At 53.1% G+C, this 27,828-nt stretch overlaps 2 protein-coding genes across 2 annotated transcripts in view; one reads left to right on the top strand and one right to left on the bottom strand.

The window, feature by feature from the left end:
• The window catches only part of CDC42BPG (CDC42 binding protein kinase gamma), a 114,967-nt gene extending 111,822 nt beyond the window's left edge, over window positions 1-3,145 (top strand). The window contains exons 32-37 of the mRNA XM_075569886.1: window positions 198-282; window positions 650-770; window positions 1,367-1,484; window positions 1,576-1,660; window positions 1,798-1,883; window positions 2,068-3,145. Of these exons, the coding sequence (XP_075426001.1) occupies window positions 198-282; window positions 650-770; window positions 1,367-1,484; window positions 1,576-1,660; window positions 1,798-1,883; window positions 2,068-2,112 (540 nt within the window). The 3' untranslated portion in view covers window positions 2,113-3,145. The remainder of the gene's footprint in view (window positions 1-197; window positions 283-649; window positions 771-1,366; window positions 1,485-1,575; window positions 1,661-1,797; window positions 1,884-2,067) is intronic.
• A 343-nt stretch (window positions 3,146-3,488) lies between these two features.
• SCYL1 (SCY1 like pseudokinase 1) overlaps window positions 3,489-27,828 on the bottom strand; it is a 35,499-nt gene continuing 11,159 nt past the window's right edge. Inside the window, 16 exon segments of the mRNA XM_075569390.1 lie at window positions 3,489-3,599; window positions 3,601-3,662; window positions 3,817-3,855; window positions 3,858-3,889; window positions 3,952-4,217; window positions 4,395-4,472; window positions 4,729-4,759; window positions 9,727-9,850; window positions 10,622-10,786; window positions 12,699-12,774; window positions 14,043-14,231; window positions 14,703-14,861; window positions 15,480-15,593; window positions 16,702-16,824; window positions 19,817-20,132; window positions 21,329-21,494. Of these exon segments, the coding sequence (XP_075425505.1) occupies window positions 3,537-3,599; window positions 3,601-3,662; window positions 3,817-3,855; window positions 3,858-3,889; window positions 3,952-4,217; window positions 4,395-4,472; window positions 4,729-4,759; window positions 9,727-9,850; window positions 10,622-10,786; window positions 12,699-12,774; window positions 14,043-14,231; window positions 14,703-14,861; window positions 15,480-15,593; window positions 16,702-16,824; window positions 19,817-20,132; window positions 21,329-21,494 (2,003 nt within the window). The 3' untranslated portion in view covers window positions 3,489-3,536.

Here is a 27,828-nt window from a genome sequence, read left to right as displayed (position 1 = left end):
ATCTTGAATACTATTTGTTTTGTAACCGTAAATGTAATAAATATATAGGGTTGTTCATTCTAGAGCTACCGCCGTTTCCCCAAAGCATTTCCTAATCAAAAACTCCATGAAATTCTGGGTGTCTCCCTGCGCATTTTGCAAACTCGCGGTGAAATAAATATTCCGTGTTCAGTCTCTGTCCCTTCTCTCCCCCGCAGGTTCGACCTCTGAACGCCGAGGGTTCCCTGTGTGCTTTCGGCAGCGAGAAAATCCGCTTAGTGTATCTGCGAAATAAACTGGCTGGTCAGTGACGCGCTTTGACACGACGTCAGAGTCCTGAATCCAGATTCCATTGGATTTAGGCGGTTTCATATATACTTGGTTCATTGCCATTAGTAATCTGCAGTAGAAGTTGTGTATATGCATGGTTTATTTAAAGATATTTTACCTGCAGTTTTAATAAAAACGCTCTCAATATTTCCAATTTTTTTTATAATTTTACAAATTAATTCTGCAGATTTTTTCCCCCCTTGCAGTTACAATGCAATACACATATTTTTGTTGCGCTTGTGCGTTTAATAAATGCGACTTGAGTCTTTGCGGGAAGGAAGTTAGAATTTGCGCTGTAACGTGAAGTTCTGGTCACTGCCATTTTGTAAACCCTGCGCAGATCACGATGAGTTTGACGTGCCGGAGACGTCGGATAACAGCCGGCGTCAGATGCTGAGGACAAAAAGCAAGCGCCATTTTTCCTTCCGCATCTCGGATGAGGAGCGACAGGAGCAGAGGAGGTAAGTGGGCGGGGGGTGTTTGTGTCCTTGATGACCATAATCCGAACTTTATCAGCCTCATTACATGACTTTATTCTTTGAATGACTTTGCAAACATGTTGAGTGGAGACTTGTCAGACACAAGGGGAGGGCTTCCACTTCCTCTGGGTACTAGGTCAGTGGGCGTTCAACACAAGTTTGTCTACCCCCTCTCGGATAAGGACAGTGCGGAGTAAGGATTAAGACAAAACTCCTCTTATCAGTGGTTCCTCCGAAAAATGCAATGTTGCTGATTTCCACGTTGCGTCAGACTGTAAAGTTTACAGCAGCAAGACAAGTTGTTAAAGGGTTGAGTGCTTTGCCATGGGAACGCCAAGATAAGTAGGGTTTAGTAAAAGGTGGCCAATAGGTCAGGTTTCCGGGATATCGCTGCTTCAGCACAGATGGTTCATTCAGTGGCTCAGTCCAAGACTGTAACCTGTGCTGAAGCAGGAATATCCTGACGGTGGACCCTTGAGGAGTTGGTCACTCCTGGGTTAGTGGGACTGCATCGTTACCGGGGTGTTCGAGCCGGGCTGGTTGGGAAGTAAAGTCTTGTTTTGTGATGTCATACGCAGGGTGATGATGAAAAACCCACAGATGAGGTCAAAGCTGATTTCAAACCCGATCAACTTTAACCATTTGGTGCACGTGGGCCCCGGGGACGGGAAGCATCAGCTGAAGGAACTGTCACAGGTGGGTGACACAGACAGGAGGGAGCTATGAGTCTGTTCCTCCCACCAGCAAAGTGACACTGCCCTGTTCTTTCTCCCTCCCCCAATATCAGGTGCAGGAGGAGAAGAGGAGGAGCAGCGGGTATGAGTTAGCAGTGCCAGAGAGACCTGTGTCCTTCAGTAGTGACAACTCTTATGGTAAGACATGCCGTGGGCAGAAGGTCCATGGCCTGGTGTCTCCTGGCTAGGGGGTGGTTCCAGGGCCTGGCGTCTCCTGGTGAAGGGCGGGGCGGGGCTAGGACCTGGTACACAATGTCTATTCTCTTTCCTTGCAGTAAAACGAAACTCCTCCAGCTCCCTGTCCGAGGATTCCCTCCCCTCGCCTCACACCCTGTTCCCCTCGTCAGACATTCTGAGTGAGGTAAGTAGCTGCTTCCATGTACACTGATTGTATTGTATGTCTTTATTTATATAGCGCCATTAATGTACATAGCGCTTCACTGATGTCGAGTATTGGTATAGCCAAGACGCTGTGCTGTATAATGATGCCGAGTAACTCTCCCTGGCAACGTGGGTTTAACCTGATGCCTTTCCTCCTTTCTCAGATTTCCTCCCACACCAACCTCAATCTCTCCAACAATTCGTCCTAAGGACAGACAGTCTCCTGCCTTTTACCAGCTGCCGCCATCTTTATGGACCCCAGTGACTTTTCCTTTCCCAACACTGCCATGCGTTACCCCAAAAGTCAGGGTCCCGTTAGGATTTTTGTGACATTTCCAGATGGTGTGGGAACAAGGAAAACAAGAACGTCCCAACATAGGTTTGGGATAAGATTGAGGAGGTTGGTAACGTGGAAAACTACGCAGCAGAAAGAGGAACGCGTCCCGTTCAATATCAGGGGACAAATTCATTCTTAAAGAAATGATTCTGTGTAATTGGCAACCTTAGATTGAATCTGCCTTAATATAATCACAAATTGCGTTTACTTAATCTGTTCCTTTTCTTGAGGAACGCAGCATTCCGGATATTGGCTACTAACGACTGTTTCATAATTACTGTGGGAACAAGAAACCTGGGTCTCAGGCCTGCGAAAGAGCCTGATCGTTTCCAAAGCTTGGATTTACCACGGAATTGTTTAAAAAAAAAAAAAAAAAAGCCAAGGTGATTGTAATATTTTTTTGCCAAAGTTTGGAGATAGAAAAGCACAATATATAGCTGGTGCCGTCTCTCTAACTCCTATTATAACATAACCATGCGGTGGCAACTCCAGTCCTCAGGGGCCTGTGCTGACGCAGGGATATATATCCCTAATTCCTGACCTTCTGGTGGTCCTTGAGATTGGAGTTGGCTACGCCTGAGAACCACGGACGTGGGACTGAAAGCGCACCAACACAGAGTTTATATATTTTTTTAAGGATTTCATGTTGAAGCGTTGTTCTGCCAAAGAATTTGCAACACACTGCAATGTCCACACGCGTGTGAGCCACACATGAACTACACAAAGGTGTCTGGCTTTAGAGTATAATACCTTTTATTTAAGAGGGAAAAAATGCAATATATACATAGATTTTTTGATGGTGTTAGCCTCCTGGCAGTAACGGGGTTAAGACGTTTTGCAGACTTGTATTCCGTTCTGATTTTATTGTATATATACACACAGAATTACTAAAGCATAAAACATGATCCAGCGTGGAAAATGACGTTTATTCCTTGGCTGAGAATATACAGCGTTTGTGTAAGCTTAAAAAATGTATACAGCATAAATATTCTGAAACCTCGGACCTGGTTCTCCATCATGGAAAATGTCACAGTTTTTCTGGGGTTTGTGGCCTAAAAAAAAAAAATTTCAAGGAGAAATCGGTCACACTGCACCACGCGGGGATGGAGCCTAATAACACTGACGCGTTTCATAGATACTTGTCATTGTACTGGAAAAACACATGATTAAGTTAACATCCCTCTGATGTGGGACTGACTTTGAACACAGTCATTAGGTCCTTTATATATAAAAGTGTTACAAACCTACCCCCCTCTCTCTCACTCTCGCCCACTTAGATCTGTCCCTCTGGTCCTCTCAGTCCAGTTTCCTCACACCCAGTTTCAGGGGTCCCTTTGCCGCTCTTCTCTCTGCCCTCTTTTGCTTCCATCTCTCGATGACGCTCCTCGCGCTTTTTCCGGGCAACTTCAGCTTTGCTCAGCCCTGTGGAAACCCCCCCAAATAAAACTCAGACATTGGACGGATTTGTCCCTACAATCTGTTTTCTTCTTCTTCTCCCTCCCCTCCTCCTCCCCAGAGTGACAGAAGGGAGCTATGAATCTGTTTGTCCCCCCGCAGGGTGACAGTCTTTACTAACCTTGATCTGCATCCACTGACTCCCAGTTCTCTTCTCCCCCCAGTCCCCATCTGGACTCCGATTATCATCATTACTCTATAAGAGAAACAATGCACTGAACACGCACCATAATGATGAGTATCTATACACTTCTACTGATGCAGAGTATCCCCAGTACCTGGGGCACCCTCTCCGTGGAAGAAGTCGTCCTGCCTTCCTCCACCCACCGCGCTGTCCCAGTTGTAGTCGCTGGCGGGTTTCGTGCCCTCGGGTTGGGGTCCTCTGGGTGTTGGAGGGTACCTAGTGGATGGCACAGTCTGGAAGGCATCGTTCCAGCCATCGGTCGGAGCAGAACTTCTGCTGCTGGGGTGTCTCTGATCTGGGACCCGCTCGGGTTTGGTTCTTGAAGAGGGATCGGGGGCCTGGAAGGGAATGGGTGGGAGGGGGGAGAAGTGTGATGAGATAAGGGGAAAGGGAGATAGAAATGAAGACGAGGTGGGAGAGGGAATAATACCGTTTGAAAGTGGAGAGAAGATAGGATGGAGTGAGAATGCAGAGTCAGGCAACTCTTCCAAGAATAGTTGTTCCTTTTCTCTCACCACTTTTTCTTGGGTCTTCTGGGTCCAGGCTGTGTCCCAATCATCACCCTCTGCCTGTCCCCTGCTGTGTCCTGTGTCCTGGGGAAGGAGTTAAATATCTGATGTCCACCAATCAGAACACTGTCACACAGCTGTCGCTTGCCCAGGATTCCATCTCATTCATACGGAGCCCTCAGCCCTTCCCTCTTGGAATGCTCCTCATCCATGGATAAGGGGGAGGCGCACACGCACGGTAGCCAGGTGTCCGGTATTTGGTTACTCTGTCCGGTAAAAATGAGCACTAATACCGGACATGTATGTGTGCGGTAATATGTCTCTGGACATAGTAACCTGCCAGCGGGGCGAATGGAATCGCGGGATTTCCCCTGAGAATGGAGAGAGCAGGGCTGCTGCTGCTGTGGGGCTGGGCAGCTTCCTCCATCTTGATTGGCTGCATTACATAACAGCAGCCAATCAGGAGGAGGTGGGCAGGGGGGTGGGGCAAAAGAGCACAGGAAAAGCATGGAACAGAGAGAGGTGAGAGGGGGGGGGGGGGAGAAGAGAGGATGGAGGAAGGGGGGATGGAGGAAGGGGGGATGAAGGGAGAGAGGATGAAGGGAGGGGGGGGGAGAGAGGATGAAGGGAGGGGGGGGGAGAGAGGATGAAGGGAGGGGGGGGGAGAGAGGATGAAGGGAGGGGGGGGGAGAGAGGATGAAGGGAGGGGGGGGGAGAGAGATGAAGGGAGGGGGGAGAGAGAGGATGAAGGGAGGGGGGGGAGAGAGGATGAAGGGAGGGGGGGGAGAGAGGATGAAGGGAGGGGGGGAGAGAGGATGAAGGGAGGGGGGGAGAGAGGATGAAGGAGGGGGGGAGAGAGGATGAAGGGAGGGGGGGGAGAGGATGAAGGGAGGGGGGGAGCCAAAGAGGATGGGGGGGGGGGCCAAAGAGGATGGGGGGGGGCCAAAGAGGATGGGGGGGGGCCAAAGAGGATGGGGGGGGGGGCCAAAGAGGATGGGGGGGGGCCAAAGAGGATGAGGGGGGGGGCCAAAGAGGATGAGGGGGGGGGGGCGAAAGAGGATGAGGGGGGGGGGCGAAAGAGGATGAGGGGGGGGGGGCGAAAGAGGATGAGGGGGGGGGGCGAAAGAGGATGAGGGGGGGGGGCGAAAGAGGATGAGGGGGGGGCGAAAGAGGATGAGGGGGGGGGCGAAAGAGGATGAGGGGGGGGGGCGAAAGAGGATGAGGGGGGGCGAAAGAGGATGAGGGGGGGGCGAAAGAGGATGAGGGGGGGGCGAAAGAGGATGAGGGGGGGGCGAAAGAGGATGAAGGGAGGGGGGGCGAAGAGGATGAAGGGAGGGGGGGGCGAAAGAGGATGAAGGGAGGGGGGGGCGAAAGAGGATGAAGGGAGGGGGGGGCGAAAAGAGGATGAAGGGAGGGGGGGGCGAAAGAGGATGAAGGGAGGGGGGGGCGAAAGAGGATGAGGGAGGGGGGGGGCGAAAGGATGAAGGGAGGGGGGGCGAAAGGATGAAGGGAGGGGGGGCGAAAGGATGAAGGGAGGGGGGGCGAAAGGATGAAGGGAGGGGGGGCGAAAGGATGAAGGGAGGGGGGGCGAAAGGATGAAGGGAGGGGGGGCGAAAGGATGAAGGGAGGGCAAAAGAGGATGAAGTGAGGGGGGGGGGGCGAAAGAGGATGAAGGGAGGGGGGGGGCCGAAAGAGGGCGAAAGGATGAGGGGGGGGCGAAAGGATGAAGGGAGGGGGGGGCCGAAAGAGGATGAAGGGAGGGGGGGGGGGGGCGAAAGAGGATGAAGGGAGGGGGGGGGGGGCGAAAGAGGATGAAGGGAGGGGGGGGGGGGCCGAAAGAGGATGAAGGGAGGGGGGGGGGGCCGAAAGAGGATGAAGGGAGGGGGGGGGGGCCGAAAGAGGATGAAGGGAGGGGGGGGGGGCCGAAAGAGGATGAAGGGAGGGGGGGGGGGCGAAGAGGATGAAGGGAGGGGGGGCTAAAGAGGATGAAGGGGAGGGGGGGGCTAAAGAGGATGAAGGGAGGGGGCGAAAGAGGATGAAGGGAGGGGGGCGAAAGAGGATGAAGGGAGGGGGGGCGAAAGAGGATGAAGGGAAGAAGGGGGGGCGAAAGAGGATGAAGGGAGGGGGGGGCGAAAGAGGATGAAGGGAGGGGGGGCAAAAGAGGATGAAGGGAGGGGGGGGCGAAAGAGGATGAAGGGAGGGGGGTGGCGAAAGAGGATGAAGGGAGGGGGGGGCAAAAGAGGATGAAGGGAGGGGGGGGCGAAAGAGGATGAAGGGAGGGGGGGGGCGAAAGAGGATGAAGGGAGGGGGGGCGAAAGAGGATGAAGGGAGGGGGGGCGAAAGAGGATGAAGGGAGGGGGGGGGGCGAAAGAGGATGAAGGGAGGGGGGGCGAAAGAGGATGAAGGGAGGGGGGCGAAAGAGGATGAAGGAAGGAGGGGCGAAAGAGGATGAAGGGAGGGGGGCGAAAGAGGATGAAGGGAGGGGGGCTAAAGAGGATGAAGGGAGGGGGGGGGTGAAAGAGGATGAAGGGAGGGGGGGGGCGAAAGAGGATGAAGGGAGGGGGGGCGAAAGAGGATGAAGGGAGGGGGGAGGGCGAAAGAGGATGAAGGGAGGGGGGGGCGAAAGAGGATGAAGGGAGGGGGGGGCGAAAGAGGATGAAGGGAGGGGGGGCGAAAGAGGATGAAGGGAGGGGGGGCGAAAGAGGATGAAGGGAGGGGGGGCGAAAGAGGATGAAGGGAGGGGGGCGAAAGAGGATGAAGGGAGGGGGGGCGAAAGAGGATGAAGGGAGGGGGCGAAAGAGGATGAAGGGAGGGGGGGCGAAAGAGGATGAAGGGAGGGGTGGGCGAAAGGATGAAGGGAGGGGGGGGCTCAAAAGAGGATGAAGGGGGGGGCTCGAAAGAGGATGAAGGGGGGGGGGCGAAAGAGGATGAAGGGAGGGGTGGGCGAAAGAGGATGAAGGGAGGGTGGGCGAAAGAGGATGAAGGGAGGGTGGGCGAAAGAGGATGAAGGGAGGGGGGGCGAAAGAGGATGAAGGGAGGGGGGGCGAAAGAGGATGAAGGGAGGGGGGGGCGAAAGAGGATGAAGGGAGGTGGGGTGGCGAAAGAGGAATATGGGAGGGGGGGCGGCGAAAGGGGATGATGGGAGGGGGGGGCGAAAGAGGATGATGGGAGGGGGGCGAAAGAGGATGAAGGGAGGGGGGGCGAAAGAGGATGAAGGGAGGGGGGGCGAAAGAGGATGAAGGGAGGGGGCGAAAGAGGATGAAGGGAGGGGGGGCGAAAGAGGATGAAGGGAGGGGTGGGCGAAAGAGGATGAAGGGAGGGGTGGGCGAAAGAGGATGAAGGGAGGGGGGGGCTCAAAAGAGGATGAAGGGGGGGGCTCGAAAGAGGATGAAGGGGGGGGGGCGAAAGAGGATGAAGGGAGGGGTGGGCGAAAGAGGATGAAGGGAGGGGTGGGCGAAAGAGGATGAAGGGAGGTGGGGCGAAAGAGGATGAAGGGAGGGGGGGCGAAAGAGGATGAAGGGAGGGGGGGGGCGAAAGAGGATGAAGGGAGGTGGGGTGGCGAAAGAGGAATATGGGAGGGGGGGCAGCGAAAGGGGATGATGGGAGGGGGGGGCGAAAGAGGATGATGGAGGGGGGGCGAAAGAGGATGAAGGGAGGGGGGGCGAAAGAGGATGAAGGGAGGGGGGGCGAAAGAGGATGAAGGGGGGGGCGAAAGGAGAAGGAGGGGGGCGGCGAAAGAGGATGAAGGGAGGGGGGGGCAAAAGAGGATGAAGGGAGGGGGGGGGGCGAAAGAGGATGAAGGGAGGGGGGGGGGCGAAAGGATGAGGGAGAGGGCGATAGAGGAGAAGGGAGGGGGGGGGTCAAAGAGGATGAAGGGAGGGGGGGGCCAAAGAGGATGAAGGGAGGGGGGAGGGGGGGCAAAGAGGATGAAGGGAGGGGGGGGGCAAAGAGGATGAAGGGAGGGGGGGGGCAAAGAGGATGAAGGGAGGGGGGGCCAAAGAGGATGAAGGGAGAGGGGGGGGGCCAAAGAGGATGAGAGGGGGGGGCGAAAGAGGATGAGGGGGGGGCGAAAGAGGATGAGGGGGGGGGCGAAAGAGGATGAGGGGGAGGGCGAAAGAGGATGAGGGGAGGCCAAAGAGGATGAGGGGGGCGAAAGAGGATGAAGGGGGGGCGAAAGAGGATGAAGGGGGGGCGAAAGAGGATGAAGGGAGGGGGGGCGAAAGAGATGAAGGAGGGAGGGGGGGGGGCGAAAGAGGATGAAGGGAGGGGGGGGGGCGAAAGAGGATGAAGGGAGGGGGGGGGCGAAAGAGGATGAAGGGAGGGGGGGGGGCGAAAGAGGATGAAGGGAGGGGGGGGGGCGAAAGAGGATGAAGGGAGGGGGGGGGCGAAAGAGGATGAAGGGAGGGGGGGAGAAAGAGGATGAAGGGAGGGGCGGAGAAAGAGGATGAAGGGAGGGGGGGAGAAAGGATGAAGGGGGGAAGCGATGAAGGAGTGGGAAGAGAGGGTGAATGGATGGGGAGGATGAGAGAGGATGAGGGGAGGGAAGTGAGACAGGAGGAGGGGAGTGAGGCAGGAGGAGGGGAGGGAGACAAGAGGAGGGGAGAGAGACAAGAGGAGGAGAGGGAGACAGGAGGAGGGGAGAGAGACAAGAGGAGGGGAGAGAGACAAGAGGAGGGGAGAGAGACAAGAGGAGGGGAGAGAGACAAGAGGAGGGGAGGGAGACAGGAGGAGGGGAGGGAGAAAGGAGGAGGGGAGGGAGACAGGAGGGGGGGAGGGAGACAGGAGGAGGGGAGGGAGACAGGAGGAGGGGAGGGTGAGAGGACGAGGGGGGGTGCGAGGATAAGGGAAGAGAGAGATGAGGAGGGGGTGCAACAATCTTGGAATGTGTGGGAGGAGCAGTAAGATCAGTATTGCTCGCCATGTGCAGTGTGACTGCAGGTCAGTTATTTATAAATGATCTGACCATTATGTCATTTGTCCTCAATTTCACTCCAAGCGTGCACCAATTTGCACTATTTCATATTCTATTTCCTAAACAAATCCTCGAAGGGCGCTCCCTCTCCCTCCCTCTCCCTCCCACTTCCTCTCCCTCTCCCTCCCACTTCCACTCCCTCCCCAGATTTTTTATGAAACAGAATATAAATGGGTGAATACTTGGAGTGAAATTTAGAAACAGTAACGTACCCGTCAGGTCCTTTATAAATAACACTCTCCCCCGCCAGCGATTCCCGTGCGCGTCGCACCTCCCACCGCTCTGTGCAGTGTTTTGGAGAAGCCGCCTGGCAACCCTAGTCACACAGGTAAGTGGCTCCTGCCACTTCTGTAATGGGCCTCTTACCTCCAAGCTCCCCAGTCTTCTTCATCCCACCGGTCCAGGGGACTATCGTCTGCCACACCCTCATCTTCCTCAGGTTCAGAAAGGGCTGGTGGTGCTGGGGTAGGAGGAGGAGGAGGAGCCCCACCTAACACCAAAGAGCGACATCCATATTTATTCATTGTGTGTGTGTGAGTGAGTAAGTGTGAGAGAGACTGTCACTGCCGCTGCCCGCGCTGTGTATACATGGCATGGTGTAGTAGTGTGTGAGGGAGAGGTTGGCACTGCCGCTGCCCGCGCTGTACCTGTGCTGTGTATACATGTCATGGTGTAGTAGTGTGTGAGGGAGAGGTTGGCACTGCCGCTGCCTGCGCTGTACCTGTGCTGTGTATACATGTCATGGTGTAGTAGTGTGTGAGGGGGAGGCTGGCACTGCCGCTGCCCGCGCTGTACCTGTGCTGTGTATGCATGGCATGGTGTAGTAGTGTGTGAGGGGGAGGCTGGCACTGCCGCTGCCCGCGCTGTACCTGTGCTGTGTATGCATGGCATGGTGTAGTAGTGTGTGAGGGGGAGACTGGCACTGCCGCTGCCCGCGCTGTACCTGTGCTGTGTATGCATGGCATGGTGTAGTAGTGTGTGAGGGGGAGGCTGGCACTGCCGCTGCTCGCGCTGTGTATACATGTCATGGTGTAGAAGTGTGTGAGGGGAGGCTGGCACTGCCGCTGCTCGCGCTGTGTATACATGTCATGGTGTAGTAGTGTCTGCCACTCGCTAAGCATCCCTGCTGAAGGTGCTGGCACCAAAACGTTGGATGATATATGACTGTGTTCAGTCGTTAAAATGACCTTTTTGCACTAATTTGATTGCACCTGTCATTGGTGTGCCCGGCTCCCTTCATGTATCAGTGTCTGGCACTCACCAGGTTTGCTGTCCTCTGTGGGCGTGGCCACCGGCTCCACCACCTGTCCCCCCGTTGCGCTGGAGCGGATGAATTTGGAGGTGAGGGAGGAGACCCCCGTCACTGCCCAGCCCGTCCAACCTCCCCCAACTCCGGGGTTCGCTCCGGCCGCGTGGACATCTTTCTCTGCGAGAGAAAAACACGGATCATACCCAAGATAAATCCCAAGTGCTGGAGCCGAGCGGACATCACTACGGCCTGCGTCTCGGCGTATAGGGCGGAGCCTGCGTCGTACCATTTATACAGTTTATAGGGTCTGCGTCTCCGTCTGTAGGACAGAGTCCCGACAGCTATTAAGGAAGAGGCTGCTCTGACAATGACTGTCTCAATCAAATAAATGATTGATCAATTCTGCATCTCTTTGCCACGCCCCCTCCTCGTGCATCGCTGTGTGTATATAACACCCCTAGTGCATCGCTGTGTGTATATAACACCCCTAGTGCATCGCTGTGTGTATATAACACCCCTAGTGCATCGCTGTGTAAATATAACACCCCCACCGTGTGCATCGCTGTGTGTATATAACACCCCTAGTGCATCGCTGTGTATATATAACACCCCCTCCTAGTGCATCGATGTGTGTATATAGCACCCCTAGTGCATCGCTGTGTGTATATAACACCCCTAGTGCATCGCTGTGTATATATAACACCCCCACCGTGTGCATCGCTGTCTGTATATAACACCCCTAGAGCATCGCTGTGTATATATAACACCCCTAGTGCATCGCTGTGTATATATATATATATATATATATATATATATATATATATATATAACACCCCTAGTGCATCGCTGTGTATATATAACACCCCTAGTGCATCGCTGTGTATATATAACACCCTTAGTGCATCGCTGTGTATATCTAACACCCCTAGTGCATCGCTGTGTATATATATAACACCCTTAGTGCATCGCTGTGTATATATAACACCCCTAGTGCATCGCTGTGTATATATATAACACCCTTAGTGCATCGCTGTGTATATATAACACCCCTAGTGCATCGCTGTGTATATATAACACTCCCACCGTGTGCATCGCTGTGTATATATAACACCCCTAGTGCATCGCTGTGTGTATATATATATATATATATATATATATATATATATATATATATATATATATATATATATATATATATATATATATATATATATATATATATATAACACCCCTAGTGCATCGCTGTGTATATATAACACCCTTAGTGCATTGCTGTATGTATATAACACCCCTAGTGCATCACTGTGTATATATATATATATATATATATATATATATATATATATATATATATATATATATATATATATATATATATATATATAACACCCCTAGTGCATCGCTGTGTATATATAACACCCTTAGTGCATCGCTCTGTGTATATAACACCCCTAGTGCATCACTGTGTATATATAACACCCTTAGTGCATCGCTGTGTATATATAACACCCCTAGTGCATCGCTGTGTATATATATCACCCCTAGTGCATCGCTGTGTATATATATAACACCCTTAGTGCATCGCTGTGTATATAAAACACTCACACCGTGTGCATCGCTGTGTATATATAACACCCACACCGTGTGCATCGCTGTGTATATACAACACCCCGTCCGTGTGCATCACTGTGTGTATATAACACCCCTAGTGCATCGCTGTGTATATATAACACCCCTAGTGCATCGCTGTGTATATATAACACCCCTAGTGCATCGCTGTGTATATATAACACCTTAGTGCATCGCTGTATATATATAACACCCCTAGTGCATCGCTGTGTATATATAACACCCCTAGTGCATCGCTGTGTATATATAACACCCTTAGTGCATCGCTATATATATATAACACCCCTAGTGCATCGCTGTGTATATATAACACCCCTAGTGCATCGCTGTGTATATATAACACCCATAGTGCATCACTGTGTATATATAACACCCCTAGTGCATCGCTGTGTATATATAACACCCCTAGTGCATCACAGTGTATGTAACACTCCTAAAGGAACACATCTGTCACACTCACCAAGCTCTGTGAGCTGAGACGAATCCTCAGATAGACACTCTAGTTTATCTAGAAAACTGCGAATCGCTTTGAAGGCCTGAAATAACCAAGGGGACAAGTGGCAGAATTGACCCATCTAATCTGTCCCTCCCCCTGCAGGATGACACAGTGACAGACAGAAGGGAGCTATGAGTCTGTCCCTCCCCCCGCAGGGTGACACAGTGACAGACAGAAGGGAGCTATGAGTCTGTTCCTCCCCCGCAGGGTGACACAGTGACAGACAGAAGGGAGCTATGAGTCTGTCCCTCCCCCCACAGGGTGACACAGTGACACAGACAGAAGGGAGCTATGAATCTCCCCCTCCCCCCGCAGGATGACACAGTGACACAGACAGAAGGGAGCTATGAGCCTGTACCTCCCCTCGCAGGGTGACACAGTGACACAGACAGAAGGAGCCGAGTCTGTCCCTCCCCCCGCAGGGTGACACGGTGACACAGACAGAAGGGAGCTATGAGTCTGTCCCTCCCCCCGCAGGGTGACACAGTGACACAGACAGAAGGGAGCTATGAGTCTGTCCCTCCCCCCGCAGGGTGACACAGTGACACAGAAGGGAGCTATGAGTCTGTCCCTCCCCCTGCAGGGTGACACAGTGACACAGACAGAAGGGAGCTATGAGTCTGTCCCTCCCCCCGCAGGGTGACACAGTGACACAGAAGGGAGCTATGAGCCTGTCCCTCCCCCCGCAGGGTGACACAGTGACACAGACAGAAGGGAGCTATGAGTCTGTCCCTCCCCCCGCAGGGTGACACAGTGACACAGAAGGGAGCTATGAGTCTGTCCCTCCCCCCGCAGGATGACACAGTGACACAGACAGAAGGGAGCTATGAGTCTGTCCCTCGCCCCGCAGGGTGACACAGTGACACAGAAGGGAGCTATGAGTCTGTCCCTCCCCCCGCAGGGTGACACAGTGACACAGACAGAAGGAGCTATGAGTCTGTCCCTCCCCCCGCAGGGTGACACAGGGACACAGACAGAAGGGAGCTATGAGTCTGTCCCTCCCCCCGCAGGGTGACACAGGGACACAGACAGAAGGGAGCTATGAGTCTGTACCTCCCCCCGCAGGGTGACACAGGGACACAGACAGAAGGGAGCTATGAGTCTGTCCCTCCCCCCGCAGGGTGACACAGTGACGCAGACAGAAGGGAGCTATGAGTCTGTCCCTCCCCCCGCAGGGTGACACAGGGACACAGACAGAAGGGAGCTATGAGTCTGTCCCTCCCCCTGCAGGGTGACACAGTGAGACTGGATGGGCCGTGGCTCCCTCCTGTTCCCGTATGGTATGAGCTTGCTCCGTGTCCCCCTCACCTGCTCCCTGACGCTCCTCTCTGGATCCACGGTGACTCCGCACAGCACCGGTAGGATCTTCCCGGCGCAGTCTGTCATGGAGTAGAAATTGTGGGTAGCCGCGAAGCCGAGAACACCGGCAGCCCGGGACGGGGAGAATGGGTCCTTGGTGGCCCTGCTGAACGCCAGACTCAGGACTCGCTGCCGTGTCTACCGGGAAGGGGGGGGGGAGGGAGGGTTAGAGGTCACCACAGCAGCTGGGGTCATGTATATCCGGACTGTCTATATGAACATACAGTATACATTATAGCCATTAACACAACATAGATATTGTGTACACGCGTATATGTATATACACACACCGATACATTTTACTAGAGATATTATACCCAGCTATAAACATAAACCCACATGCCGCCGCCGCCCCCCTCTCCCCCCCCCCCCCCCCCACACACACACCAATGAAGATCTTAACCAACGTGATGCGGTATGAATCCTGGAACTCACGGCGGGGTGAGGTAGGTGTGATATTGGGGTGAGGTAGGAGGGAAATTGTGCGTGCATATATTCACAATGGGGGTGAGGTAGGGGAATGTCAGGGTGAGGTCCGGGTACTCACGGCGAGGGTGAGGTAGAGGGAATATCGGGGTGAGGTAGGGGGATATTCGAGGTCGGGCCTACTCACTGCGGGTTGAGGTAAGGGGCGATTTTGCCCAGGCACACAGTTGTGTTACAGCGGATAGGCCCCTGCGCGTCCCGAGCCTGTAGTCGAGCGAAATGCTTCATCAGCTCCACGTTCAGGTTATTCTCATTCAGCTTGGGAGCCAGGAGCAGCATCGCCTGGGAGTGAAGAGACTGAGATTAGGGTGTAAGCTCCTAGGCCCAGTCTGCTCTGTGCGAGACGAGCACGGCTCTGCCTGCGCTGTGTATACATGTCATTGTGTAGTAATGTGTGTGAGGGGGGAGGCTGGCACTGCCGCTGCCAGCTCTCTACCTGCGCTGTGTATACATGGCATGGTGTAGTAGTGTGTGAGGGGGAGGCTGGCACTGCCCACGCTGTACCTGTGCTGCACCTGTGCTGTGTATACGTCATGGTGTAGTAGTGTGAGAGGGGGAGGCTGGCACTGCCGCTGCCAGCTCTCTACCTGCGCTGTGTATACATGTCATTGTGTAGTAATGTGTGTGAGGGGGGAGGCTGGCACTGCCGCTGCCAGCTCTCTACCTGCGCTGTGTATACATGTCATGGTGTAGTAGTGTGTGTGTGTGTGTGTGAGAGGGAGAGACTGGCACTGCCGCTGCCAGCTCTCTACCTGCGCTGTGTATACATGTCATGGTGTAGTAGTGTGTGTGAGGGGGATGCTGCCACTGCCCGCGCTGTACCTGTGCTGTGTATACATGTCATAGTGCAGTAGTGTGCGAGGGGGAGGCTGGCACTGCTGCTGCCCGCGCTGCCATTACCTTCACGGTCTGCTCCCGTATAGCGGGGTTGGTGTCCAGGAACCCGTGTACCACGTGTGGGAATATCTGTGTGTTCACCGTCGGCTCGTTCAGGTACTGGATGAAGTTTTCCATCTGTCAAAAAATCACCGAAATCATGACGAGCAAAACCAAGTGACACAAGTCCATGTTCTGCCCCACCCCCGCACGTCACTTCCCGGGGTACAGCGCCTATAGTCTGCGGGGCCGTGTCCATTCGGGAGACTGGCGCCCGAGCTGTCAGTCACACGCAGAGAAGTACTTAGAAATCACTATGTGGCGTTAGTGAGCCCGGGAGCGGAGGCCTGGGAGGCGTTAGTGAGCCCGGGAGCGGAGGCCTGGGAGGCGTTAGTGAGCCCGGGAGCGGAGGCCTGGGAGGTGTTAGTGAGCCCGGGAGCGGAGGCATGGGAGGCGTTAGTGAGCCCGGGAGCGGAGGCCTGGGAGGTGTTAGTGAGCCCGGGAGCGGAGGCCTGGGAGGCGTTAGTGAGCCCGGTAGCGGAGGCCTGGGAGGCGTTAGTGAGCCCGGGAGCGGAGGCCTGGGAGGCGTTAGTGAGCCCGGGAGCGTAGGCCTGGGAGGCGTTAGTGAGCCCGGGAGCGGAGGCCAGTACCTGGCCTATAGGTGGGCCTTGAGGATTGGAGTTGGTCACTCTTGCCCTAAAGACGTGTAACTAGTTACCAGAGAAATAACAACAGCCAGATCTTTGTGTTTCACTCAGTTAGATTAGTTGAAGGGAGTGCGACACGGCCAGTACCCACCTGCTGAAGCAGGCGTATCCGCAGGGCGCGGCCGGGAGAGGACGCTTAGTACCCACCTGCTGAAGCAGGCGTATCCGCAGGGCGCGGCCGGGAGAGGACGCTTAGTACCCACCTGCTGAAGCAGGCGTATCCGCAGGGCGCGGCGGGGAGAGGACGCTTAGTACCCACCTGCTGAAGCAGGCGTATCCGCAGGGCGCGGCGGGGAGAGGACGCTTAGTACCCACCTGCTGAAGCAGGCGTATCCGCAGGGCGCGGCGGGGAGAGGACGCTTAGTACCCACCTGCTGAAGCAGGCGTATCCGCAGGGCGCGGCCAGGAGAGGACGCTTAGTACCCACCTGCTGAAGCAGGCGTATCCGCAGGGCGTGGCGGGGAGAGGACGCTTAGTACCCACCTGCTGAAGCAGGCGTATCCGCAGGGCGCGGCGGGGAGAGGACGCTTAGTACCCACCTGCTGAAGCAGGCGTATCCGCAGGGCGCGGTCAGGAGATGAGAACATTTTAACAATGACTGGGATGATTTTTTGCTGATATTCCTCTGCGCTCAGAAACTTCCCGACCTGCAAGGTGAAGAGTGAATGTAACAGGTCACGTCACAAACTTCTACACCGTATCAAACACACGACTACTACTACTAGGTTGGGCTAAAGTCGTGAGTGGAGTACCTCAGGGATCGGTACTGGGACCCCTGCTTTTTAACTTGTTTATTAATGACCTTGAGGTTGGGCTCGAGAGCAAAGTCTCCATCTTTGCTGATGATACTAAGTTGTGCAAGGTAATAGAATCAGAGCAGGATGTAATTTCTCTTCAGAAGGACTTGGAGAGACTGGAAACGTGGGCAGGTAAATGGCAAATGAGGTTTAATACAGATAAATGTAAGGTTATGCATTTGGGATGCAAGAATAAAAAGGCGACTTACAAATTAAATGGAGATATATTGGGGGAATCCTTGATGGAGAAGGATTTAGGAGTGCTTGTAGACACCAAGCTTAGCAATAGTGCCCAATGTCATGCAGTAGCTGCAAAGGCAAATAAAATCTTATCTTGCATAAAACGGGCAATGGATGGAAGGGAAGTAAACATAATTATGCCCCTTTGCAAAGCATTAGTAAGACCACACCTTGAATATGGAGTACAATTTTGGGCACCAATCCTAAGAAAAGACATTATGGAACTAGAGAGAGTGCAGAGAAGAGCCACCAAATTAATAAAGGGGATGGACATTGTAACTTATGAGGAGAGGCTGCTAAATTAGATTTATTTACATTAGAAGAGAGGCGTCTAAGAGGGGATATGATAACTATATACAAATATATTCGGGGACAATACAATGAGCTTTCAAAAGAACTATTCATCCCACGGACAGTACAAAGGACTCGGGCCATCCCTTAAGGTTGGAGGAAAGGAAATTTCACCAGCAACAAAGGAAAGGGTTCTTTACAGTAAGGGCAGTTAAAATGTGGAATTCATTACCCATGGAGACTGTGATGGCAGATACAATAGATTTGTTCAAAAAAAGGTTGGACATATTTTTAGATGGGAAAGGTATACAGGGATATACCAAATAAGTATACATGGGAAGGATGTTGATCCAGGGATTAATCCGATTGCCAATTCTTGGAGACAGGAAGGAATTAATTGTTCCCCTTAATGGGGTTTTTTGTTTGCCTTCCTCTGGATCAATAAGTATAGATATAGGATAAAGTATCTATTGTCTAAATTTAGCATAGGTTGAACTTGATGGACGTACATCTTTTTTCAACCTCATCTACTATGTAACTATGTACTACTACAGCAAGTCATACACACTACTACAGCATGTCATACAGACTACTACTTCTACACCAATTCATAAACACTACTCTACTACACCAAGTCATACACACTACTACTACTACACCACCAAGTCATACACACTACTACTATACCATGTCATACACACTACTACAGCATGTCATACAGACTACTACTTCTACACTGTCATACACACTACTACAGCATGTCATACAGACTACTACTTCTACACCAATTCATACACACTACTACTTCTACACCAATTCATACACACTACTACACCACCAAGTCATACACACTACTACTACTACACCACCAAGAGTCATTCACACTACTACTACTACTACACCACCAAGTCATACACACTACTACTACTACACCACCAAGTCATACACACTACTACTACTACTACTACACCACCAAGTCATACACACTACTACTACTACACCACCAAGTCATACACACTACTACTATACCGTGTCATGCATACTACTACTTCTACACTATGTCATACACACTACTACAGCGTCATGCATACTATCTACTACTACACCGTATCATACACACTACTACACCGTGTCATACACACTACTGCAGCGTCTCACAAACACTACTACAGCAGCGTCTCACAGACACTACTACAGCAGCGTCACACACACACACACACACACACTATTACAGAAGCATGACACCCACACACTACCGCAGCGTCACATACATACACTACTACCGCAGCGTGACACACACACACACACACACACACACACACACACACACCACTACTACACCATCACACAACTCTAAAGCAGTAACATACACACACACTACTACAGCATCAACACACACACACACACGCTACTACAGCAACACACACACACACTACGACTACTACAATGTGTGGTGTATTGGCTACTTCCTGGTCACTGTCATGTGATACAGTGATGTCACCACTGACTTCTGAACCCGGAAGTAGAGTGAGAGGCAGTCAGGATAACATCAGGGCATAGACAGACACGCAGCAGTCTGGGGTAACCAGGAGAACGACTACCTGTCAGTGGTAATAAAGAAGGGCCGTTCAGGGTAGTGTGTTATTGTGAAGCATGAACACTTAGGCTGGGGCCATGGTGCCGTAGGCCATGCGGAGGCTGTGCAGTGACCCGCGTGAAGTGGGTGCTTTCCCTGGCCATGGTGGATGGGCCGTGGGGGGCATCATGGAGCTGGTTCACCCTCATTGGGCAAACCGCTCACGTGACCGGCCTGTCACACCAAGAAATCAGTTTCAACGGATTTCTTGCGCAACGCAACGCGTGTCCCCTCCCGCTTCCGCCCGCACGCCGCATGGACGCGAACACTGCCTTACAGCAGTCTGATCGCCCAGCGTTCGGACGCCTCCTCACGGTCTGCGGCACCATGGCCTCTACTGGCTCCTCTTGCCTCGGGCCGGTTCCATGACCGGTTGCTCCACTGCCGAGTTCTCTGGTACCTGGTATCCTGTGTCATACCACACGCCACTCCAAATATCTGTCTGGCTGGGTCTGTTGGCCTGTTCTGAGGAACAGTTCGCTGAAGGCCCGGATCTGATTTGATCCGTGTGGCGTCTGGTGGAAAGGCCATCTTCCGTGGTCACTGCATACATTTTTGGTCCAAAAATTCTTGTGACTAGCGGCCTTACATCTGTGGATGGGGCCATACATCTGTACACCATACCGCCTCCCCTGGGACAAAGGATTTGGAGTTAGAGACCGGTTGTGTGTGACTTTGTGCACGGAATACTGTCTCTTCCACCGTGCACGGTTTGAGAAGATCATGCTTGGTTCTTGGCTGACGTCCGAGCATGAGTTGAGCAGGCGGGACCCCTGTAGTTGCATGGGGTGTTGTTCTGTATGCCAGTAAAAAGGTCTCTAAATTGACTATCAATCGTGAATTTGTGGTCTTTATGGCTTTTAACGAGTTCTTGAAGGCTTGAACAAACCTTTCGGCCTGGCCATTCGTGGCCGGGTGGTATGGTGCAGATGTTCGGTGAACAATGCAAAACTCTTTTAGAAAGTTTTTTTTTAACTCTAGCGCCGTGAACTGCTTGACACTAATTCTAGGGGATAACCGAACATCCCAAACAGTCTCTGTAATGCTTTGATCGTGGCAGCTGTTATAACTGACTTCATTTTCACCACCTCTGGCCATTTGGAGTGCGCGTTGACCACGATCCAGTACGATGCACTGTCTTGGCCCAGCAAAATCAATGTGGATGCGGTGCCATGGGGTGGTTGGACACACCCATGGTTGGACTGTCCCTCTCAGTAGTTGCCTCGCTGACTGGGCACAGCCCGGCCACCCGGTGACACAGCTTTCGATGTCTTGATCAATAACTGGCCTCCATATGTGTCCCGGGCTTGCTGCTTCATACGGATCGTGCCGGGATGTCCATTATGTAGTTGTTGCAATGCTTGCGCCTGCATGCCTTGTGGAACCACCAGTCTCTCTCCCCACGTGAGGCAATGATCCCCGGTGGTCAGTTCCAGATGGCAAAGTTTATATGGCCTCAAGTTGGATGCTACGGTTTGAGGCCGTCCACCCTGTACGACTTGCCTAACGGTGCAGAGCGTGTCATCCCTCTGTATTTCCTTAGCAAGCAACTGCGAGGTCAATGTATTCGTAGTTGCAGAGTGGAAACGTTGCTCGCTGAATTTAGTTTTTTTTCTTGAAGTGGTAGTTGGGACATAGTATCAGCTTTAGTGTGCTCATTGTGTGAGCTGTATTTTATATTGTATGTGTATGCTCCCAAAAAGAGGGCGTACCTTTGGTAGGCGAGCGGCTGTCGTGGATATACCCTTTTTGGGGTTAAAGATGAAGAGTAATGGCTTGTGGTCCGTGACGAGCGTAACGTGGCGACCATATACATACAAGTGGAATTTGTTTATAGCGCACACCTATAGCTAGGGCCTCTATCAATCTGAGAATCGTTGTGTTCGGCCACGGATAGCTCAATGACAAACATGTCGCGGAGAGCTGCTGGCAGGTAACCGCAGAAAGCGCAGCTGCTGGCAGGTAACCGCAGAAAGCTCAGGTGCTGGCAGGTAACGCAGAAAGCGCAGGTGCTGCAGGTAACCGCAGAAAGCGCAGCTGCTGGCAGGTAACCGCAGAAAGCTCAGGTGCTGGCAGGTAACCGCAGAAAGCGCAGGTGCTGGCAGGTAACCGCAGAAAGCGCAGGTGCTGGCAGGTAACCGCAGAAAGCGCAGGTGCTGGCCAACTTCCTTACAGCGACAACATAGGATTCAATATCCTCGCCTTGTTCTTGGCGTCTGTGATGAAACCGTAATCTCTCCGCTATCTCCGGCGGTTTTAGGTTGGTAGTAATCGTTCAGTATTTCGATCAGTACGTTTAGGGGCTCGGATGCTGGTTTATCTTGAAGCAACAAGTCTCTTAAAGTATTGTAGGTTTTAGCACCAACTGCTGTGATAAATACAGCAACCTTTTGTCATCACTTACAGCATTTGCAACTAAATATTGGTCGAGCCGTTCGCATCCAGAAGACCAATTGTCTGTTTCAACATGAAATTCCTGCATGCTGCCGATGAGAGCCATAGTGACATATATTTATCCTTGGCTGTCTTGGTACATAAATGCATAGGGATACTGTCAGTCCTTTCTGAGACACAGAGAAAAGTAACGCTGTTGCTTTCAGCTTATTTCCCAGGGTTATCTTTCGCTGCAGGATTGTACAATTCCATCCTATGTATAGAGGAATACTGCCCAGGCCTAGTGACATTGTTTGTGGGTTTACTAACTGAGGCCTAGTGACATTGTTGTGGGTTTAGCGATATTCTTGTCACCACTGTTATGTCTAAGGTTGGGGCCATGGTGCTGCAGACCGTGAGGAGGCGTCCGAACGCTGGGCGATCAGACTGCTGTAAGGCAAGTGTGTTTGCTTCCATGCGGCGTGCGGGCGGAAGCGGGAGGGGGGACACGCGTTGCGCAAGAAATCCGTTGAAACGGATCTTTTCTTGGTGTGACAGGCCGGTCACGTGTAGCGGTTTGCCCAATGAGGGTGAACCAGCTCCATGATGCCCCCACGGCCCATCCACCATGGCTCAGGGGAAAGCACCCACTTCACGCGGGTCACTTGCACAGCCTCCGCACGGCCGCTGGCACCATGGCCCCAGCCTAAGTGTTCATGCTTCACAATAACACACTACCCTGAACGGCCCTTCTTTATTACCACTGACAGGTAGTCGTTCTCCTGGTTACCCCAGACTGCTGCGTAGTCTGTCTATGCCCTGATGTTATCCTGACTGCCTCTCACTCTACTTCCGGGTTCAGAAGTCAGTGGTGACATCACAGTATCACATGACAGTGACCAGGAAGTAGCCAATACACCACACATTGTAGTAGTCGTAGTAGTGGTAGTGTGTGTGTGTGTTGCTGTAGTAGCATGTGTGTGTGTTGATGCTGTAGTAGTGTGTGTATGTGACTGCTTTAGAGTTCTGTGATGGTGTAGTAGTGGTGTGTGTGTGTGTGTGTCACGCTGTGGTAGGTAGTATGTATGTGACGCTGCGGTAGTGTGTGGGTGTCATGCTTCTGTAATAGTGTGTGAGATGCGCTGCTGTAGTGTGTGTGTCTGTGTGTGTGTGTGAGAGACGCTGCTGTAGTAGTGTTTGTGAGACGCTGCAGTAGTGTGTCTGTCACGGTGTAGTAGTGTGTATGATACGGTGTAGTAGATAGTATGCATGACGCTGTAGTAGTGTGTATGACATAGTGTAGAAGTAGTAGTATGCATGACACGGTGTAGTAGTAGTGTGTATGACACGGTATAGTAGTAGTGTGTATGACTTGGTGGTGTAGTAGTAGTAGTGTGTATGACTTGGTGGTGTAGTAGTAGTAGTGTGTCTGACTTGGTGAGTGTAGTAGTAGTAGTGTGTCTGACTTGGTGGTGATAAGTAGTAGTAGTGTGTATGACTTGGTGGTGTAGTAGTGTGTATGAATTGGTGTAGAAGTAGTAGTGTGTATGAATTGGTGTAGAAGTAGTAGTCTGTATGACATGCTGTAGTAGTGTGTATGACAGTGTAGAAGTAGTAGTCTGTATGACATGCTGTAGTAGTGTGTATGACATGGTATAGTAGTAGATAGTGTGTATGACTTGGTGGTGTAGTAGTAGTAGTAGTAGTATGTAGTAGTAGTAGTGTGTATGACTTGGTGTAGTAGTAGTGTTTATGAATTGGTGTAGAAGTAGTAGTCTGTATGACATGCTGTAGTAGTGTGTATGACTTGCTGTAGTAGTACATAGTTACATAGTAGATGAGGTTGAAAAAAGATGTACGTCCATCAAGTTCAACCTATGCTAAATTTAGACAATAGATACTTTATCCTATATCTATACTTATTGATCCAGAGGAAGGCAAACAAAAAACCCCATTAAGGGGAACAATTAATTCCTTCCTGACTCAAGAATTGGCAATCGGATTAATCCCTGGATCAACATCCTTCCCATGTATACTTATTTGGTATATCCCTGTATACCTTTCCCATCTAAAAAGATGTCCAACCTTTTTTTCAACAAATCTATTGTATCTGCCATCACAGTCTCCATGGGTAATGAATTCCACATTTTAACTGCCCTTACTGTAAAGAACCCTTTCCTTTGTTGCTGGTGAAATTTCCTTTCCTCCAACCTTAAGGGATGGCCCCGAGTCCTTTGTACTGCCTTCTGAACCAGGAAGTAGAGTGAGAGGCAGTCAGGATAACATCAGGGCATAGACAGACACGCAGCAGTCTGGGGTAACCAGGAGAATGATTACCTGTCAGCAGTAATAAAGAAGGATCGTTCAGTACCAACAAGGTAGTGTGTTATTGTGAAGCATGAACACAACAGTGTGTCACACACACACACACCCCCCCCCCCCCACTACTACGCTGTGTCACACACACTACTATAGCAGCGTCACACCCCCCCCACTACTACGCTGTGTCACACACACTACTATAGCAGCGTCACACACACACACACACCACACACCAGTAATTCTTGTCGAAAAGGTGAGCGCATAGAAAAGAGATAAATAAGATAAAATGAACACTAAGTGAAGCCACTAAGTGAAACAAGCATACACACAGGGAATAGGTGGTGAAAATATAAAAAAGGCTGAAGCCAGATCTTATTCACACGCACAAGTGTGAGCCGGTCTTGTCAAAGTTTCTTTAGAGAGATCCACTTCAAAGGAGGTAGTACCCAGGGTGATGTGGGGGCTTCTGATATGAGCAGTTCGCTCACTGTGGTGGGCTCCAAACAGGGGCAGAAATGCTCAGTGAGTTAAAAGTGATTTTATTGAACAACAGGTAAGTATAGAAACTTACATGTAAATAATACACATCCGGCGTCCGTCTCCTTAGTGCCAGCTCATGCCGGGGTCTCCTTAGCTGCCGCATCCGGTCGCAGGGCCTGCAACTGAGCTTCTCCTTCAGAAAATACGGTGGCCTTCAGTGGTCAAAAACAGAGCAGCTATGCCGACACAGGGCTACGCGTTTCGCGAGTATCTCTCGCTTCATCAGGTCGCCATAGCTGCTCACTTTTAACTCACTGAGTGATTCTGCCCCTGTTGGAGCCTCACCTTTTCGACAAGAATTACCACTGGTGGAGATGAAGGAAGGATCTCATCAAGGTTGAGCTGCAATTTGAAGGGCCAGTATACTACCTTTTGTGTTTTTAGGCTCCCAAGTGTGTTTATATATGTTCATTCACATTTGTATCTTGAAGTGTTAAAGACGAGCGCCGTAGTTTCTCTCCACTTAGCCTTACTACTACAGCAGTGTCACACACACACACACACACACACACACACACACACACACACACACACTCACACACACACAGACACACACCGTGCCATACACACACTACAGCATGTCACAGACACACTACTACTACGCCGTGTCTCACACACTACTATAGCAGCGTGTCACACAAATACACACACACACACCTACACCGTATCATACACACACTATTACTACACCGTGTCAAACACACACTACTACTACTACACCATGAGATGTATACATAGTACAGGTACAATGAAGACAGCGCTAGTGCCAGTCTCCCCCTTACACCACATACACAGGGGCAGCGACAGTGCCAGCCTCCTCCTCATCCCTCCTCACACACAGAGCAGCGGCAGTGCCAGCCTCCTACTCTCCTCACACACAGAGCAGCGGCAGTGCCAGCCTCCTCCTCCTCCTCACACACAGAGCAGCGGCAGTGCCAGCCTCCTCCTCCTCCCTCCTCCTCACACACAGAGCAGCGGCAGGTGCCGGCACTCCTCTCCTCACTCACAGAGCAGCGTCAGTCGCCAGCCTCCTCCACACCTCTAGTGCCAGCCTCCACCACCTCACACACAGAAGCCAGCAGCAGTTCCAGCCTCCTCCTCCTCACACACAGAGCAGCGGCAGTGCCAGCCTCCTCCTCCTCCTCCTCCCCTCCTCACACAAACAGAGCAGCGCAGTGCCAGCCTCCTCCTCCTCCTCCTCCTCACACACAGAGCAGCGGCAGTGCAGCCTCCTCCTCCTCACACACAGAGCAGCGGCAGTGCCAGCCTCCTCCTCCTCACACACAGACGCAGCGGCAGTGCCAGCCTCCTCCTCCTCACACACAGAGCAGCGGCAGTGCCAGCCTCCTCTCACTACACAGAGCAGCAGGCAGTGCCAGCCTTCTCCCTCCTCACACACAGAGCAGCAGCAGTGCCAGCCTCCTCCTCCTCACACACAGAGCAGCGGCAGTGCCAGCCTCCTCCTGCTCACACACCAGAGCAGCGGCAGTGCCAGCCTCCTCCTCCTCACACACAGAGCAGCGGCAGTGCCGGCCTCCTCCTCCTCCTCCTCCTCACACACAGAGCAGCGGCAGTGCCAGCCTCCTCCTCACACACAGAGCAGCGGCATTGCCAGCCTCCTGCTCCTTACACACAGAGCAGCGGCAGTGCCAGCCTCCTCCTCACACACAGAGCAGCGGCAGTGCCAGCCTCCTTCTCACACACAGAGCAGCGGCAGTGCCAGCCTCCTCCTCACACACAGAGCAGCGGCATTGCCAGCCTCCTCCTCCTCACACACAGAGCAGCGGCAGTGCCAGCCTCCTCCTCCTCCTCACACACAGAGCAGCGGCAGTGCCAGCTCTCCTCCTCCTCCTCCTCCTCACACAAAGAGCAGCGGCACTGCCAGCCTCCTCCTCACACACAGCAGCGGCAGTGCCAGCCTCCTCCTCACACACAGCAGCGGAAGTGCCAGCCTCCTCCTCCTCACACACAGAGCAGCGGCAGTGCCAGCCTCCTACTCACACACAGGGCAGCGGCAGTGCCAGCCTCTTCCTCACACACAGAGCAGCGGCAGTGCCAGCCTCCTCCTCCTCACACACAGAGCAGCGGCAGTGCCAGCCTCCTCCTCCTCACACACAGAGCAGCGGCAGTGCCAGCCTCCTCCTCCTCACACACAGAGCAGCGGCATTGCCAGCCTCCTCCTCCTCACACACAGAGCAGCGGCAGTGCCAGCCTCCTCCTCCTCACACACAGAGCAGCGGCAGTGCCAGCCTCCTCCTCCTCCTCACACCACAGAGGCAGCGCAGCAGCGCATCCCTCCTCCTCACACACAGAGCAGCGGCAGTGCCGGCCTCCTCCTCCTCACACACAGAGCAGCGGCAGTGCCGGCCTCCTCCTCACACACAGAGCAGCGGCAGTGCCAGCCTCCTCCTCACAACACAGAGCAGCGGCATTGCCAGCCTCCTCCTCCTCACACACAGAGCAGCGGCAGTGCCAGCCTCCTTCTCACACACAGAGCAAGCGGCAGTGCCAGCCTCCTCCTCACACAGAGCAGCCGGCATTGCCAGCCTCCTCCTCCTCACACACAGAGCAGCGGCAGTGCCAGCCTCTCCTCCTCCTCACACACAGAGCAGCGGCAGTGCCAGCCTCCTCCTCACACACAGAGCAGCGGCAGTGCCAGCCTCCTCCTCCTCACACACAGAGCAGCACGGCAGTGCCAGCCTCCTACTCACACACAGGGCAGCGGCAGTGCCAGCCTCCTCCTCGCACACAGAGCATTGGCAGTGCCAGCCTCCTCCTCACACACAGCAGCGGCAGTGCCAGCCTCCTCCTCACACACAGCAGCGGAAGTGCCAGCCTCCTACTCACACACAGGGCAGCGGCAGTGCCAGCCTCTTCCTCACACACAGAGCAGCGGCAGTGCCAGCCTCCTCCTCCTCACACACAGAGCAGCGGCAGTGCCAGCCTCCTCGTCACACACACAGAGCAGCGGTAGTGCCGGCCTCCTCCTCCTCACACACAGAGCAGCGGCAGTGCCAGCCTCCTCCTCCTCACACACAGAGACAGCGGCAGTTCCAGCCTCCTCCTCCTCACACACAGAGCAGCGGCAGTGCCAGCCTCCTCCTCCTCACACACAGAGCAGCGGCATTGCAGCCTCCTCCTCCTCACACACAGAGCAGCGGCAGTGCCAGCCTCCTCTCCTCCTCACACACAGAGCAGCGGCAGTGCCAGCCTCCTCCTCCTCCTCACACACAGAGCAGCGGCAGTGCCGGCCTCCTCTCCTCACACTCAGAGCAGCGGCAGTGCCGGCCTCCTCCTCCTCACACACAGAGCAGCGGCAGTGCCGGCCTCCTCCTCCTCACACACAGAGCAGCGGCAGTGCCGGCCTCCTCCTCACACACAGAGCAGCGGCAGTGCCAGCCTCCTCCTCACACACAGAGCAGCGGCATTGCCAGCCTCCTCCTCCTCACACACAGAGCAGCGGCAGT

This window comes from Ascaphus truei, chromosome 14 (assembly GCF_040206685.1).
Source record: "Ascaphus truei isolate aAscTru1 chromosome 14, aAscTru1.hap1, whole genome shotgun sequence".
Classification (NCBI taxonomy): Eukaryota; Metazoa; Chordata; class Amphibia; order Anura; family Ascaphidae; genus Ascaphus; species Ascaphus truei.
This window is presented reverse-complemented; position numbering and strand designations above follow the sequence as displayed.